The 18467-nt window shown below is 40.4% G+C and overlaps 1 protein-coding gene across 1 annotated transcript in view; it reads right to left on the bottom strand.

Moving 5' to 3' along the window:
• Positions 1 to 2454: 2454 nt before the first annotated feature.
• Positions 2455 to 18467, bottom strand: part of LOC309550483 (IgGFc-binding protein-like) — a gene marked incomplete at both ends in the record, with an annotated part of 68806 nt that continues 52793 nt past the window's right edge. Inside the window, 7 exons of the mRNA XM_082250852.1 lie at positions 2455 to 2723; positions 2873 to 2998; positions 8156 to 8369; positions 10460 to 10659; positions 11789 to 12350; positions 12445 to 13046; positions 13672 to 13949. Coding sequence (XP_082106978.1) covers positions 2455 to 2723; positions 2873 to 2998; positions 8156 to 8369; positions 10460 to 10659; positions 11789 to 12350; positions 12445 to 13046; positions 13672 to 13949 — 2251 coding nt within the window. The remainder of the gene's footprint in view (positions 2724 to 2872; positions 2999 to 8155; positions 8370 to 10459; positions 10660 to 11788; positions 12351 to 12444; positions 13047 to 13671; positions 13950 to 18467) is intronic.

Genomic DNA, 18467 nt, shown 5'->3' on the forward strand with positions numbered 1-18467 from the left:
AGCTGCCTAGAGGAAGCCATATATAGGGATCTCATGGGGAAGGGTTGGAGGAGTCCTATTCCAGGGATTTTTCATTAGAGCTCATCTGAGCTGTTTAGGTCCATCACTTCTGGTGAGTGGGGTCCCAGAGGGGAACTGGACACCTTTGCACCTGATTGTGGTTTTGGAGCACTACAGCACTTGGTTACATCAGCACTTTTTCTGCACATCTTATTGGACCACTTCCAGCACCTTATATAAATTTTTGCACAGCTTTCGGTTTTTATTTGTATATTATATGGGACATTTCTTACTACCATTGTTTTTGTACAGAGGCACACTGTATCATTGCACTTTAGCACAATTGCACTTTGTTTTCATATGTCCATATATGTTTATTATTATAACACTGGTACATATTATATATACAGTATATATATTTATTTACTTTTTTTTTAGAGAGTTTTTATCATTTTTTGCAAGCGCTGTTTTTTGATAGCCATCCTTTCTGAGTTTTTACTTGGTGAACAGCAGCTGCAAAAATCTTATTATTTATTATTTTTCATAACACTCATGTTGGTATCACTTTATAATCATCCTCATTTTAGTGCGGGTTTAATTATTTAGTAATTTAGGTGGTAAGAACCTGTTTCAGTGATATTTGAGTACCACAAATTTTTTTTTTTAGATTTTGTAGTCTACCCTAATAGATTTTTACATCACTTTTTTTTTTCAGGACAAATAGGGCTTACATTTGGTAGCAAATTCGGATTCATATATTTTTATTTCTTTTATTATTTATTTATGATATATAGTAAAAATTTGAAAAAAAAAATGCATTAAGCATCTAACATGTGTACATAATGTGTAAACCCTCATTAATTTTCTCCAAAATATAATCAGCAAAGTATTCTAATTAAAATTATATCACATTAGTACAACTTAGGGCTCTTTCACACGGGCGTTCCGTATGTCCGTTTTTCATCCCATCCGTTTGCGGATGAAAAACGGACATAATGTATCTCTATGTAAATACGGATGTCATCGGATGATCATCCTCTGACATCCGTTTTTTGTCAGTTCAGTTCAGTTCAGTTCAGTTTTTTTGAACGGAGGAGAACCCTATTTTTTCTTCCTTTCAAAAAACGGAATGGAAGCAAAAACGGATGTCAGTGGTGTCATCCGCAGACATCCGTATTTACATAGACATGCATTATGTCAGTTTTTCATCCGCAAACAGATGGGATGAAAAACGGACATACGGACCGGATGACACTTGTGTCCGTTACAAAAAAAAAAAAAAGGACCTGATCGGGCAAAAAAAAAGGAACGCCCGTGTGAAAGAGCCCTTATATGTGACATAGCAAAATGGTAAAGCTCAAAACAAATATATACTTTTTTCTTTGGGAGAACTTTATTCCTCTTTCAACGCCTTATTGTGATGCACTCAGGGGATCAATAAGACAACATTAAGTTGGGTTGATTATGGCACAGATAAGTGACTTTTTCACAGGTATGCAATTGCATGAATGACCTAGTGTTCTGGGGAGGGAATATTGTATTTGGCACCTGGTTGTTTTTGTCCATACATATGTAAAAATGTGAGCATTTTTCCACACTCAGAAGATACGGGTTCTGCATACACATAAAATAATAGCTTTGCGTGGTTATACACCTGTATACATTAAATAAACACATGTATAACATATGGGCCTGATCCCTCACAGTCATTAATTTTTATGGGTGGCTGTACACAGCCCATGTGATCCTCAGGTGTGGAAAAACACTCAGATTTTATGTTGTGTGTATTTAATTCACTTTTCTTTTCTTCTTTGGGTTAAGAGAAGATCCAATCCTGACCCACTATGCAGCTTTGCAAAGGTAGGTTACTGTTATTAGTCATCTATTGCTAAATGTAATCAGCCTGCAATAGATCCTTATAAATCTGTGACTGTATGGAGAGGCTGGGCAGAGCTATTACAGCTCTGCTTGGCCCTCTGTAGTGAATGGCATTGGGGTGATGTCAATCATGATTTGCTATGTTTAGAGCCCCTATAGAGCACTCCATGAAAGCATCAGAAACCCAGGATCTGATTAAATTATATCTTGGGCCTAATGCTGGATGACAGCTGTCACAGCCAGCTATATCAGCACTTTCCTCTCAAGACTTTCGGGAGCCACCAGTCCCCATCACCATTTTAAGATGATCCTGGAACAAATAACCATTATCCAATGCCATTTTAAAATAGCACTGGGGACTCAAGTAGTCAACATTTTAAAGTGGTTAAAACAAAGTGCTATGTGCTTAATAACTCACCTGGATAATTTCACTGTCAGGCAGAAGAATTTTCTCTACATGCCACATGTCCCCATGATTTCCTTCTATAGTGGAAACATATTCCAAGCCTTTCTCTCTTAGTACTGCCACCCTCAGTAGTCAAAATTTTAAAGTGGTTAAAACAAAGTGCTATATGCTTAATAACTCACCTGGATAATTTCACTGTCAGGCAGAAGAATTTTCACTACATGCCACATGTCCCCATGATTTCCTTCTATAGTGGCAACATATTCCAAGCCTTTCTCTCTTAGTACTGCCACCCTCAACATCATGGACTGTGCAGTTCCAAACATGTGATACCAGAATTGCAAGCAATGCGTTCCACCAAAACAATTGGTAGGACTCTCCAGTCTTGCAAAGTCTCCCTCTTGTGAAAATCGTCCATCAATATAGAGGTAGTGCCCATCTGAAAAATCAATCATTATTTTATAATTCTATAATTCATTGTTGTGATACCTTGTTATGCAACATTTTTATTTTATTGTAAGACACATTAAACATTATTAAGTAAAAAATGACAGTAGTATGAGTGAAAATAGTGAAGTAGTTACTTACACCCTGTTGTGTGGTCATATGAAGGTCCAGTAAAAGAAGAAGGTGTTGAGCCTGTCCATTGTATCCAGTCCACGTTATCAGCCAATGACTGCTTCCAGTTGCAGAAGCTCACATCAAAAGAACAGTCTAAAAGGCATAAACCTTTTATAGGGTGATAAAAAAATAGATATAAGCATTTATAACTACTGTTATGACATATATATATATATTATAGATATTATCTATGTGAATCTAGACACAAATGCATTGCTAATTTATTTGATGACTGTAAATATGTGGATACAAAGTTCTCAAAACTACTAAATATCTCTGCAGATCAAATATATACACATGCAGACAAGGAGTGATGAATCAGCAATTATTCTTAAGTATTAAGTATTAAGCAAATGTATTTAAAGTGGCACTTATAAATATGTAAATATTACATAATTTTTGCTGTTTCAAAATATTGTTTTAAGTACATGAATCTGAATGAACTGAAGTAGAAAGATTATAAATATGCTGTTCACAAAATAAATAAAACAATCATGATTCCCCTGGTGTAGTTGAAGGAATTGGCTTTTTGTTAGTTGCAGCAGTAGTATAATCAATTACAAAATGTAATTAAAAGCAGAAATGTTTTAAAGCAATAGTAATATTGTAGTTGCAAAGGTCAAATTGTGTTGGAACAATTCATATTAACAGATTCAACTTGAATCCCTCTTTGGTACTGTAGATACCCTAATAAAGCAACGAGGAACATAGACTTTACACAACTGTATAGCTACTAATATTGTAAAGCACAATGACACTATGTTTTATGACAGGGTGCAAAATGTACTCAAAGATCTCAGAAGAAGAAAACATCAGATAAATCAAAGATATTTTAGGACATTTACTTGTTTAAGGTGTATGAGGACTCAATACTGTAGAAGATGTTGTTGGGTGTGTAGTGGAGAGTGATGATGTTATTGTGGATGCAGTGGTGCTTGAGGCAGGATAAAGTATGGTTATGGTGACAAGGGATGAAGAAGTTGGTGATGATGGTAGATAATAGATATGGTAGACCAGAGGCTTAACTAGAACCTTCAGGGCCCTGGTGCAAGAAACCTTGCCCCCCTTTCAAATCATTGGTCCCGGGGCCCTTTTCTCTTGTCCCATGGCCCTCCTTACTGAACCCAGGGCCCTTTACTCCTGTTGCAGGGCCCTTAATTATGGTCCTGCAGCAGGACCCTTTCATGTGTTCTGCAGTGGGCCTCCTTCCTACCATCTTGGGCCCACCCCACGGTGGCAGATATGTCACCAGCACACCAGGGACCAACGCACCATATAAGGGTCCAGCGCAGTGTAAGAACTACCAGGGTTGCAAAGATCACACTTGTGACCGGGCCCTGGCGTTCTGCCACTGTGGGAGTCCCCAACCTCCTCTTGATGTCATGCCCCTCCTATTGACAGTACTGGTCTGCCATCTCTGTCCCCATGGCAGCAGTGACAGTCTATTAGGACCCAGTGCTGGTTACAATATGGTTACATGTGTGTGAGGACTGGCACTATTGGTTGTAGACAGCTGAGCCCCCTGCCAGTCACCTAGCAGCGGTAACGCTGCATAGCTTTCTGCAGCCTTCGCTGCATGCCGATCGGAGTGTGATCCAGGTGATGCTCCCAGTAGGATCTAATAAACACAGTATTTATAGGTATCAAGAGTGCAATCACATATATATCAAACATATGTTCAGCAGCCAGGTGGAGTCCATGCCAATAAGGTGGGGGCTCTGATCAATAAAACCACTATAATATTTAATATTAGCTCTGCCTGAGAGCATCACCTGGATCACATCCCGATCAGCATGTCAGAGAAGGCTACGTAGTGCTACTGCTAGTCAGTGACCTGCAGGAGGCTCTGCTGTCTACAACTATTTGTACTGGCCTTCCTGCGCTTGCGCCCATCAGCCCCATAATGGAACCAGTACTGGGTCCTAATGCACTGCTGCTGCTGCCATGAAGACTGAGATCAGCGCTGTCCATAGCTGGCTGGACAGCAACCCTGATCCACAGTAGAAGGATTCCCCCATCCACCTGGGATGTAGATGGAGAAATGGGATTTATATATATATATATATATATATATATATATATTTTTTTTTTTTTTTCAGCGTAATGATCAAGCGCATAAAAAAGCAGTCAATGTATAGGTTGCATAAGTGCTCAATGGAACTTGGAAGAACAAAGGGTGGGGGAGGAGACAGATTGGGGAGACAAGGGAGGGAGATAGGGACAGTCCAGTTATGTGTAATGCAGTGCTCACTCATTCAAGGGCTGGTGGTGAGGCTGAAAGCTGATGGCTCAGGTATCATTCATGTAGCTTGGAATGTGTATCTGCTGCCTGCTGTTCTTCATATTTCCCGCCCACATCCCCCTCTCTGTCCTCCACAGACATACGCTGAGATAGGAGAGTGGTCGGGCCCAGGCAGACACAGGAGGAACAAGGGTGGGAGGGGGGAAGGAGGAGCTGTACGCTTCTCTCCTCTCCTGTCAGTTGCTGGGAGGGGGGAGTGAACTCGCTGGGCTGCGTGAGACGAGGTGTCAGAGACACTCTGCTCAGTTGCAGCCACTGGCCCCTAATTGTACAGACTGATTCTCCTATCCTATCGAACTGTCAGTAACATAATGGGAGGCTGGCAACACTGCCTGGGCCCCCCCACAGTGGCGGAACTCCAGGGTCCAGTCACAAGTGCGACTTCTGCGACCCTGGTAGTTCCGCCACTGTGGTAGACAGGGCTCGACAAATCCCAGGCCCCAAGTCACAATGAGGACTAGAAATTGTGTCCTGGAGCCAGGGCTTTGGTCACCTGTCTGCATCTCCCTCCAACTTACCAACCGGCTATGGCCGAAAGATGGCTACAGCACGGTCGTCCAATTTTGGGAGGGCATCTATTGATGTTCTCCCAGAACCCCGCCGCCCCCCCCCCCCCCCCCGTGCACCCCCTTTGGAATGCATCAGGTGCACTCTGTAATTGCTATGTCCTTTGGACACAGCTAATTAAAGTTTAAGGTAGAAGGCCAATCACAGCGGCCCTTTACCATGTGATCAGCTGTGTCCAATCACAGCTGATCCCATGTAAACAAATGCTGAATATCAGCATTTCCTTTCCTCAGCACTATCACAGTGAGAGGAAAGGAAAGCCAATAACTGGGTACCCAGCGGCAGGGGACATTTACACTGATTATCAGTGCCCTTATTATTATTAGTGACTGTCAGTGCAGCATATCAGTGACCATCAGTGCAGCATAACATTGACCTTCAGTGTTACTTATCAGTGCCACCTATCAGTGCATATCAGTGCTGGCTTATCAGTGCAGCCTAATCAGTGCAGCCTCACCGGTGCTCATCAGTGCAACTTATAGGTGCCCATCAGTGCAGCATATCAGTGACCTTCAGTGCGACCTATCAGTGCCCATCCATGTGGTAGAGGAAGAAGAGGGTAGGCTAGTAACAGAAGAGGTTGAAGTGGATACAGTGGTCATAGTAGAGGTTGGAGTAGCTGATGTGGTAGTTGTAGAGGTTAGAGTGTCTGTAGAGGCTACTTTCTGAGTGCCTGACCCAGATCACAAATAGAAATAAGGAATTCTGACACATTCAATTGCAGCATGCATATTCTGGTTCTTTGACTTAAAAGTATTACAACCAACACAACTAGGCAACTTTTTTTTTTTTTTTTTTAAAGATGGCCAGCAATGGCAGCCCAATGTTTTTCTCATGCCAGAGCCACAAACAATGAAAATTTCTAGATGACATACTCTAAGGCCCCTTTCACACGGGCGTTCTGTTTGGCCGTTTTTCATCCATCCGTTGACGGATGAAAAACAGATATCAATGTATCTCTATGGGAAAACTGATGTAAACTGATGATCATCCATTTATACATCCACTTTCGTCAAAATTCATTTTTTGGAACAGATCAAAGCCCTATTTTTCTTCTGTTAAAAAAACGGAATGGACAAAAAACTGATTTAAACAGTTGTATCCGTTTTTTGCATTGCTAGAGGATGTAAAAAAAAAAAATGATATGAAACTGATGAAAATTTTTAAACTGATCTGTTTTTTCTTTGAGTTCTTTTACACAGGCTTTCCCCCCCGGCGGACTCAATGGGAGATGGATCTGCTGATTCTCGCTGAGCAGGAGGATGACACGTTCGTCTCCACTCACTGTGCTCTCCTGCTCTCCTCTATGAGGAGATCGCATGAAAACGGACCACCTATCCGATTTCATCTGATCCAATCCTCCGAACGGATGGAAAATAGGGTTACTATCAATCTGGATTTCACTGACAGGATTGGATCGGATAGCAGCAGGTGTCAGGGGACATGTGACCACTGACATCCGCTGCCCCATAGGGGTGCATGGAGCATCCAATCAAGTCCGCCTGAGAAACTGACAGGCGGACCTGATCTGAAAGCCAGTGTGAAAGGAGCCTTTGAAAAAATGTGACTGAACTTATGAAACAAATGGAACGCTCATTGTGAAAGGACCCTTAAAAGTCAATTGGTGCCCTGCACCCATATGTTCTCCTCTTCTACATTGAATGAGGACATTTAATGTCAGAAAGGATTGTGGGTGACAGCTTTGGAGATGAGGTGAGTATTGCAACCAGAGTTTTTTTTTTTTATTTTAATATATTTGACTTTTGTAACACCAGACCACTCTCAGTCAGCCTTCTGGATCATTCACATAGTTGATGTTCATTAGGAATAGGCTACTGCTAATAAAATATTCCTTATTAATTACTCCCACACCGATTGTTTATTCAAGCAAGATCTGCAAGTTGCATGAAGGTCGGTCCTAATAATGCTCTGATGAACCCCATATACTGCAGTACAGATGAAATTATGTCTCCAGCACATTTAGTCTTCTTGAAACAAAATCCACCTTTTCTATGTTATGATGAGCATGTAAAATAAACGTTTTTTTTTTTTTGTTTTTTGTTTTTATTTTTTACAAACTGACTACACACTAAAAAAAACTGATTTCATTTGAAGCAAATGAAGGTGTGCTGATGACATATTTTCTTCTGAATTGCCATGGTGCCATCTGCTGGAAATTTCAGCACATCACATATTTGTGGGTTGTATTCTGGTGTGCAATGGGAATATCTTCTTATATCTGAGCAGTATGTAGCATTGATGACTGATGAGTAGTGATGGCATGTGTATTGTATTCACCTTCTTTGACCTATAGAGTGAATAATATTACCCTATTTAGAGCATAAACCTTTATGTAGTACATCTGTTAACAAATCTCAAACCTGGCACGGTGGATGGAGGAGTAGCAGTGGTTGTGATAGTTGTGGTTGTAGTAGGTATAGTGCTGCTTGTAGCTGTTAGTACACAGGTCTTAATTCCACTTTGGGTTTGACAAACTTCATTAGGTGCACAGGTCTGCTGTTTACAGTTCACTTGGTTGTTTTCTTCACATGTACAGTAACTTTCACAATGCCCTTGCCAGAACGTCTCATCTTTCTGCAATTTTGAGAATTAGGAGAAGACACTTCACATAGTGCTAGAATACTGATATATACAAAACCACTTGGCAATTACTATAAAAAAATAATTACAGTCTTCTTTATAAAAAGAGGGAGATATTGGAGAGGTTGTATTGAAATTCTCCAGTAAGTTGGGAAATCTCTGTTGGCAAAAATTATTGCTTCTGTAATGCAGAAGCACTATATTTCCTAAAAGATGATCCAATAAATGGCATTAACCTCATCCAAGCATTTGATTTTATGTAATATTGGTGACAGAATTGGAAGCTGTAAGGAAAAGATGACTGAATAATACCCTCAATGAACCCCTATTATAATGTTACAGCTGCGTGACTGCACAGATAATATATTTATATAATATATTTATATAAGGTATAAATTATCCAATTGATAATGTCAACCTGCTGGTGTTTTGCCAACAAAATTAGCTGCATCCACGTTTATTATGATTCCAATGCTGCCCATACACTTTCTGTTCTTGAAGTTATCTTCTATACTAGGTGGGTGTGTGTGTGTGTGTGGGGGGGGGGGATTTTGCTTCTGCAAAAATCCTTTTTTCTGATTTACTGGTTGGTGCAAACAATGGCAGAGCAGGACAGACAGTGCCAGGAAATCCCAATTTTGTTGGGATTGTCCCAACTCTGGGCTCAGCCACCTGCCTCCCAGAACCCCCTCCCTCCTCAGCCAAATATCCCTCGAGCAGTTTTTATGTAATTTTTTTAAACTGAACAAATATTTTGTTCATATAGCAATTTCTGTCCACAATGATGCAGTACAGCTCTCTGCGCCATTACATACCGAATGCAGTGAATGTCAGGAAGGTACATGTACAGCCAGAATCGTACTTCAGCACATGAGCAAGTTTGTGGTCACATACCTCTGCCCATGTGCATGTGTTTTCCCACACAGCATGGACATGCATGCTCATTGCTCATGGTGATACCAAGTAGGCTATTCAGGCTGAGCCCTGCCAGGCCTCAGTGCTTAAAGTGATTGTAAAGGAACATTTTTAATAAAAAAAAATGATAAACAAGTTATACTTACCTGCTCTGTGCAGCAGTTTTGCACAGAGCAGCCCCGATCCTCCTCTTCTTGGGTCCCTCATCGGCCTTCTGAGCCCCTCCCACTTGTTGAGTGCCCCCATAGCAAGCCACTTGCTGTGGGGGCACTCATGCATGCTCGCTCCTGAGTCAGCTCTCTGCAGCCATAAGACTGGTTGTGATTGACAGCAGCAAGAGCCAATGGCTCCTGCATCTCAGCCAATCAGGAGGGAGAGACCCGGGATAGCCTCGGGTCATGCACATCGCTGGATCGATAGGTATTAGAGGGAGACAAAATGCTTGAAGGTAGAAAAAAACTTTTAGCCTTTACAACCACTTTAAAAGTGTTCTGCAGCACTTCCACCTCTGTGACCTGTGATACCTGCATCCTGTTGATTCCCGATAATGATCAGGCTTCTTCTTGAAATTTCTTTGCAACTTTTCTGTCTGCAAGTTGCTGATTCAACCTGTTTCTGACCTTGTCTCAGACTGCTGACTAGGCACTGCACTGTCCACATTTTGCTGGCCTTGGCTTGTATCTTGACCTCACTCACCACTGTCCTACAGCTACTCATTACTTTAAGCCATAAAATGATTGTAATCTCAAAATTCCAAGACAACAACACTACCACACTTCCTGTCTCCCTATCTAGGAGTGTTTGGATTGAGGTAGTAGGAAAGACCACCCTTGTCATCTCAGGCTCCCTGACCAGGTACATGGCAGGCATCTTGGCGATGCTCATTTAGGGAGTAAGACCACTGCTATCTACATTTACAGAAGACTCTTTACTCTACTGGGTTGAGTGATACTGGGTATCATTAAATCTGGAAGAATGAGGACATCTAGTCATGAAATAAGATTACTGCAGTCCACAGCTCTGTCCTAGAGGTGAGTACTGCAGCCTAAACTGAATTTTATTTTATGCAATGACTGAGGTGTTGGTGTATATGATAGAAGACAGCTCAGGAAATCATTTTCAAAGATTGTCACAAAGATAATGCAATTATGGAAGACCAAAGTGCTGACCTGATAGTATTTGCCATCGAAAAAGCACCCACATTCACTAATGGGAATGCAATTGTGTCCACTGAACACAAAGCCATTATCACATTCACAAGCATCGGTACAAGGCTTATTACAGTTGCTTGGTATACTCTGTTCCAGGCATGTAGTGGGGCAAGCACTGGCACATGGATTATAGTGACTGTTGCCAGGACATGAGAGAGCTGAGTAGAAATAAATAAAAAAATAAAACTGTAATATTAATACTTTATTAGTGTATTCCATCTACTACAAAGTTTAAATAAAAGGCAAATTAATGCATCATTCTAATTTCAAAAACTGCATTAAAGAATCATGAGATCAGCATCTCCTACTCCTGGTGTAACATTTCTAACTTAGCATGAGGTAGAAGAAATATTTTTTTTCCATTTATATTATCTACATATATGCATGGCTTTGTTGATCATTTATGATATCACATTATAATCTAACTCATGCCCCAAAACTACAACATATAAGCCCACACATTATTCCAATATCAATAACACATTCTATTAATTTATGTCTCCCATGGTGTAAGAAACTAATGTCGGCCATAGACGGTACGAATCTCGACCGGTTCAGCATGAGCCAGCCAAGATTCAAGCCATGTATAGGCAGGCTGAATGTACCAAGTTTATTGATCAATAAACTTGGTTACAACCAACCTGCAGGATTAAACTTGCAATTAATGTAAGCAGCTGGTATAGCCACTATCAATAATCCCTGTCTTCTCCCGCTGGGGGAGCAGGGGAAGTTGGGGGATGGCTCGGCAGGAGGTATTCCTGCCTCAACACTGTCTGTGTTGATGGGAGATTTAAGCAAATTTCTTTTCTGCAACCACATTTTGTATGGCCAGACTTAGGCAGGCCATACATGGTACATGTATGGGCAGGCTGTAATGTATTGATTAATCAACTTGGGTACGACCAGCATCCCGGGTCTGCTATAGCTGCTAGCAATAATCACTGTCTTCTCATGGCAGGGGTGGCTTCCACCGCCGTCCCCCCACCCTACGAGAAGACATGGCAAAGCAGGAAGAATTCCCACATCAACACTGTGTTGATCGGGGAATCGAGCAAAAGAAATTGACTCCCTGTGTGGCCAGCCTAAAACACTAGGCAATGACTTACAAATATTCATAAGTATAACCTACAATAAAGCAGAGATTCTTTCTATTTCAATAACAAATTAATGGAATAAAAAATACATCCAGCTTTGGAATTTATTGCTCATCCAAGACAATAAATGCTCAATAGATCTATATATAATTATTTAAACAAGGTTTGATGCTATGGAACAAAAAGTACTTACGACAGAAAGTAGAGTTTCTCCAAGAAAGTTTAACTCCTGCCCTTTGACAGGTATCAGCATAAGCTTCACATGCTTTACATAACCTGCCAGTACCAAGAGCACACAGATCGAACACACAGCCATCAAAAAAGCGATTTGGGTTGATTACTGAGTGACAAGCCTTGAAAGGACCATATTTACTGGTTAACAAACCACAGAACTGATTGTTTGAATAGAGTTCTTCTGTCTCTTGTGGACATGGTGGTGGAGGCGTAGGAACAATTGAGTTACATAATGAATCATCATATTCCACTTTCCAACTATCTCCCAGCTGATTAGAGTTGTGAGCTAGCTGCCCGTTGGGCATCAAAAAGTCATCCTGCCGGACTCCATTGAAGTTGCCGCACATTCCACATATTTGACTGAAATATGTAGTTGGGATCTTTACATCCACTGTATGGTCAGTGTCATAAGACACAGTGAGATGGAAGTCAGTCTCCAGAATAACATATCGACCACTTTGCTTCACAGTCAGAGATCCATTGACCAAGAATACTGGAAGATTTATCCAGATACCATCCACCTGTAAACCAATAATAAACATCAATGTTTAGTTAAAGCAACTAAATGTGATTTCAACTTTATGAAAGAGATGTCTAAATGTTTCAAAAACTTACCAAAACTCGACTAAGCTCGGCTTTAACAATTGTTATTTTATGATTATAGACATCCACCATAACTTTCTGTATATATGATACAGTTGGGTTCCCATAACGATGCTCATTTTTTGCTTCAATGTTAAAATATGGCAGAGATGTGCCATTAATACAAAGCTTGGAAAGAGTATATGTGCATATTCCCATAAAATCATGAACTTCCTTATCAAAGGTGACATAGTGAGGATCGCCCCATGTTACACAGTTACCAAATGCGAGATCAAAACAGCCAGGAACTCCATTTGTTATACCGCAGTATTTTCCAGGTGGGCATGAAGCAGAGGTACAAACTAAACTGCCTCCAGCAGAGGGACATGTGCATTTTTCGGAGCAGGTGTCATCAGTCCAGAACTCTGTGCCTACAGGATAGTACTTGTCATTATCCCAGCATTCACATTGACGCCTAGGGACACATCTCTTATCATACAGGACATAGCCAGGATCACAGACACAGGATTCTGTACAGGGGAGATTGCAATTTAATAGTGCTCCTGGATTGACACAAGTTGGTGGGCAGGCTGTTCCACATTGCTCATAATGGCTGTTTGGTGAACACTTCAGAGCTGTGTAAAAAATAAAAAAGTGAATAAACAAAGAGTAATTTTTTTTTTTTTTTTTAAGAAACATAACACTGATTTAAAACAAACATTATATGCAATAAAATTATATAAAAAAAATTGCTTACCACCTTAAAAGCGTGCACATTCACTGTATTGTAGACATACAGTATACGTTTATTAATCATATAGATACTACTATTTTCATATTTGATTTTTTAAAATTAATGCTATTTTGTAAGCACATAAAATCAGCTTTTAAAGTTTAAAAAAAAAAACAAACAAAAAAATGTATGTTTCAAGGAATAACGTGGGGTATACTTGGGCCCAAACAAGTAATGTGCTTATCTGGTATGGAACACAGAAGGGTTAAAAATGCAAATGATCATTAGGCAAATCAATTAAAATAATTACTACTGTTTTTTGGTGGGTTGCTGCATTGCCTTAAAATAAAATGCCCTGAACATAATGGATAAACCCTATTACCACCGTTCCTGAAAGCAAGTTTAGAAAAAATGTGAAATATTGCTAAGATAGGTCAGTGTGTAGTATATATATAAATGCAGGAGGAGGTCAGAGATATTAGGAGCAGTATCGATTACCTGTTTCATTTACACTCTTAGGTACTTACAGCAGAAAAAGTCATTCCTCCAGGGACCTATTGTTGCTCCACGAGACTGGCAAGACTGTGCATAAGACTGAATACTATCACACAAGGCAAATGGATCCAGGTTCAGTTCACACAAGTCATAGACACAGTTGTTGAAATAGATCAGTGGGTTTATAACCCCATGGCAGTCTTTAAATGGACCATTCTTATCAGTAATCATTCCACAGAAACTGTTGCTGGAAATGGTTTTCTTTTCATCCACAGTACAACTTGGTTCATGCTCTGATCCAGGTGTACAGCTAAAATAAACAGAAATAATAACAGAAATAAACTATAAGAAACACTAACAGGGTTATGACTTTTTGAACTATAAGTTGTTTAGCCACTTGACCTCTGGGAGATTTACCCCCCTTCATGACCAGGCCAATTTTCTTTCTGCTTTCTTTTGGTGATATTTAATTACCTCATCGTTTTTTTTATTTTTTTGCACTATAAACAAAAAAAATACCAACATTTTTTGCTATAAAACATATCCAATAAAAAAATCGAATGTCTTCATGAATTTGGACCAATATATGTTCTGCTATATATTTTAGTAAAAAAAAATCCCAATCGGCATATTTTTATGTATTTATATTTTTTAATGTTTTCCTAGTAATGGCAGGAATCAGCGAGTTATCGAGTTATAGCAGGACTGTCATATTACGGTGGACGTTCTGACATAAACTGACACTTTTGACACTTTTTGGGACCAGTGACACTATTACAGCGATCAGTGCTAAAAAAAATATGCACTGTCACTGTACTAATGGCTGGGAAGGGGTTATCAAAGGGTTAACTGGGTGCCTAACCAGTGTTTATGTGTACTGTGGGAGGTTCTTTTTCCAAGGAAAGAGATGATAATTGACAATAGATCTACATCGGGGGACATTATTTTTTGTATTTTTATGGCATGCGACCTGGTATGGTTTAGAAGGGGAGGGGGGCTCTCGCTCATCCCCTCCCATTCCTGACCTTCCAGGCTGCATACTCAGATAAAGGTCTGCTATGGATTTGGGGGTGACCTCCCGCCATTTTTTAAAATTATTTGGCATGGGGTTTCCCTTCAAATGTATACCAAAGCCAAAGCACCTGGTATGGATCTGAGGGGGGACCCTTCACCGTTTTTTCTCCACCATTTCTTTTCTTGTTTTTACATTCAGCTGTCAGCGAGCAACCCCGCTGACAGATGATTACTCATCGGTTGTTAAGGACGTGGTGGCTGGCTTCCCTGCCCGCTCCTAATCAACCAGCTAAATACAGTGTTTTTAAAGGGGGGGGGGGGGGAACAACAACACACAAAATGCAAAATGCATGAAAATTGCATGCAAAAACATATCAAACCAGTGGGTTTAAAGACGCAAAACGTGCTTGAAAACGCATCAACCAGAACCGCATAGATGTGAACTTGGACTTACTTGTGATCAGATTCATGGGGCCCTATGTCCTAAACCACTGCCAGATAAACCACGAGAGTCATTACATTATGTATGAAGGATTTTTTAGTAATAAAATAAATTCTGTGGGATGCCAGGGATTCTCCTTTGATCTCACTGGAGGTCCATATTCTACAGATTTACCCTGACATCTCTCCAGGTACGCTGGCTAGGAAAAGTAAAATGAAGGAAGTCACCTCCATGTTAGCAGCTGCATGCATTTGATACTGTTGGGGGTACTCCTTTAAGCTGGTGATTCATCATAATGGCACCACCTATTCATCTACCACATTACAAGAAGAGAATCACATTCTTGTTAAACTGGGCCTTTTGGAAGCAGAAGCAGCCCCTCGACCTCCTTCCATAGCTCGTCTATCACCAATCTGGAACATTCCTTCTCCCAGAAGAGATAGATGGAGAGTCCATCATTGGGGATGTCTGGTTTATCTTTCATTTTTGCCTGTTTTTGATTTTTGTTTCTTTTCAGGAGATTGGAATAGTCTGGTTGCTGTAATCTCCAAAAGGATCACCTGCTTAAAGAGATTACTCAGGAGGATTCATTGGTCTTAGGTGATGCTGTTGAGCCCAGTTTGCTGCCTATAATCTGTGCAGCATTGCTTTCTGGTAGTACATTTTGATTGGTGGACATGTTTGTGAATCTCTGTTGAAGAGCCCGGATAAGAATAAATGCATCACTGAGGATTTTTGTCACTATTTAAACTATCATCACTAAAGATTATCGATGGACTATTTCTGTACAGCTTAACCCTGATACACATTGGTTAATTTAATGTGTACATTTGGACACTATGTTGTAGTTTTTTTTCCCAAGCGCTGTCGTTTTTATTTAGTTTTTTCCACAAAGGTTTGGGCTTATTCACCTTTTAGTGCCAGCAGCTGTTTTATTTTCACAAAGCATTGGCTTTTTTCTATAATTAGTGTGTTTATTTTTCAGGTTCACTTGGATACCTGATCCTAATATATATTTGCCCTGGTTTATTGTTCTCTTTGTTGCCTCTTTTAGGGGGCTTTTTTTCGGTTATTTTGCTTGATTACATTTAGATTTTTCACCTGAAGCTTTCTGTTTTGACAATTTAGCTTGTCATATTATAATTCATTCATGTTGATATATTGCTTGCTGGATATCTTTGTTCAGGGTGGCTCTTCCTCCTTTCCTGGTGACAACTTTCTCTCTTTTATTTTCTCTTTTGATTTTTCCCTTTTATTTTGAATGACTAACATACATTTTCTGAGGATCTTGGCATGTCCACACTATCCTGCATGGTTAACTTTTGTATTTTTGGCAAGCATGAGAAAGCTTGTCTTCATTCTAACTGCAAAAAATTTTACCGTAAAGAGTAGGCTGCACCCCTATATATGTCACAAAAGATAAGGAAAGAGAAAAGAGGGGTTTTGTAGGCCAGAATGAGATGATCAGAATATGGTACAATGCAGCAAGTTTGTTAAAAATGCATGTTTATTAGTCAAATTCTTTCTCATAAAATGGCATGTGCAAGCATGCTCTAAAGACATACATACATATAACATATAATATAAAAAATAAGAACACGAATTAGGATAACCAAGTGGTGGGTCTCAACAAGAGAAAGTGGAAAATGGTCCCTGCACAGCCAACGCGTTTCACTTGGTTTTGCTTCTTTTTCACTTGGTTTTGCTTCTTCAGTGCTTACGAGACCAAGAAACCAACTAGTGTTCCCTCGTGTGTAAAATCATGGGGCGGACGACAGTTCCGTGAGTAGACTCAAGTTGTATAGCAGACATGGACTTTATGTAGAAATGCAGTAATGATGGGATAGTGTATACATCTCTTTATATTGTGTATGTACAAAGAAATTATTGGGGTGCATGTGCATGCATATGTAAGGCACACGCTGTATTAATATATATTTATAATGCCCCAATGCTATAACAATATTAGCATTAAATCAACATATCCACATCAATAAGATGATATATTTCATCCTCATTAAAGCGGAGTTCCACCCTGGATTTTTTTTTTTTAAAAATACCCCCGGGACAGTCAGGGCTAGTGCATTCCACAATGGCTAGCCTCTGATCTGTCCCGGGTTGCACTTACCTGTTAGGACAAATACTTACCTTGAAAAAGTCTTGTCCAGCGCTGCCATCTCAGATGTGGGCAGCTTGAAGCCAGCGCGTCCTCTTCTGCGTCCTCTTCTGCCTTCTTCGGTCCCACGATGCCCTGCGCCGGCCCCGCCGTCACTTCCGGGGCATGCCCAGAAGCTGTTTAGAAGGGGATGACGCGCGCGCCCCGGAACTGACGTCGGGGCCGGTGCAGGCGCAATGATTCCTGGGAGCGATGACGTTCAGCTCCCAGGAATCATTGCAGAGCCAGGAAGTGACGGCGGGCCGCGGCCGAGGAAGGATGAAGAAGTAAGGTAAGTATATTTTCTTCGCTACGAGGTAAGTAAAAAAAAAAAAAATGCGATTAGCCATTTGTTTTTCAGGTGACCCGGAGCGAGAAGATGGAGGTAAGTATAAAATGAGGGTGGAACTCCACTTTAACCACTTAAGCCCCGGAGGATTTGGCTGCTAAACGACCAGGGGGTATTTTGCGATTCGGCACTGCGTGACTTTAACGGACAATTGCGCGGTCGTGCGACGCTGTACCTAAACAAATTTGACGTCCTTTTTTTCCCACAAACAGCTTTCTTTTGGTGGTATTTGATCACCTGTGCGATTTTTACTTTTTGCGCTATAAACAAAAAAAGAGCGTAAATTTTGCAAAAATAACAATATTTTTCACATTTTTTTTATATGAAATTCCCCCCCCAAAAAAATGTAAAAATAAAATTTTTTTAACATTTTCGGCCAATTTGTTTTATGCTACCTATGTTTGGTAAAAAAAAATCACAAAAAGCGTATTTTTATTGGTTTGCGCAAAAGTTATCGCGTTTACTAACAAAGGGAAAGATTTTTGTCATTTTTGTTGTATTTTTTTTAACGTGTAATGGCTGCGATCTGCGATTTTTTTTTGCGGTACTGCGACATTGGGGCGGACAGATCGGACCCTTGACTGACATTTTTGACACTTTTGGGGTTACCAGTGACATTACTACAGTAATCAGTGCTATACATATGCACTGTTACTGTAAAAATACACTGGTAGTGAAGGGGTTAACTTTATTTGAGAGGGAGGGGCTGTGTGTGTCCCTAGGGGCGTGATTCTTACTGTGATTGGCTGTGACTTGAGGTGTAAGGACACTGATCAACGGTTCTACATAATAGAACCATGTGATCAGTGTTTTAACACCGAGGAGAATGACAGGCAGCTTGTTTACACAAGCTGCCTGACTTTCTCCC

The sequence above is a fragment of the Pelophylax lessonae genome (genome assembly GCF_965119305.1).
Source record: "Pelophylax lessonae genome assembly, chromosome: 3".
Classification (NCBI taxonomy): Eukaryota; Metazoa; Chordata; class Amphibia; order Anura; family Ranidae; genus Pelophylax; species Pelophylax lessonae.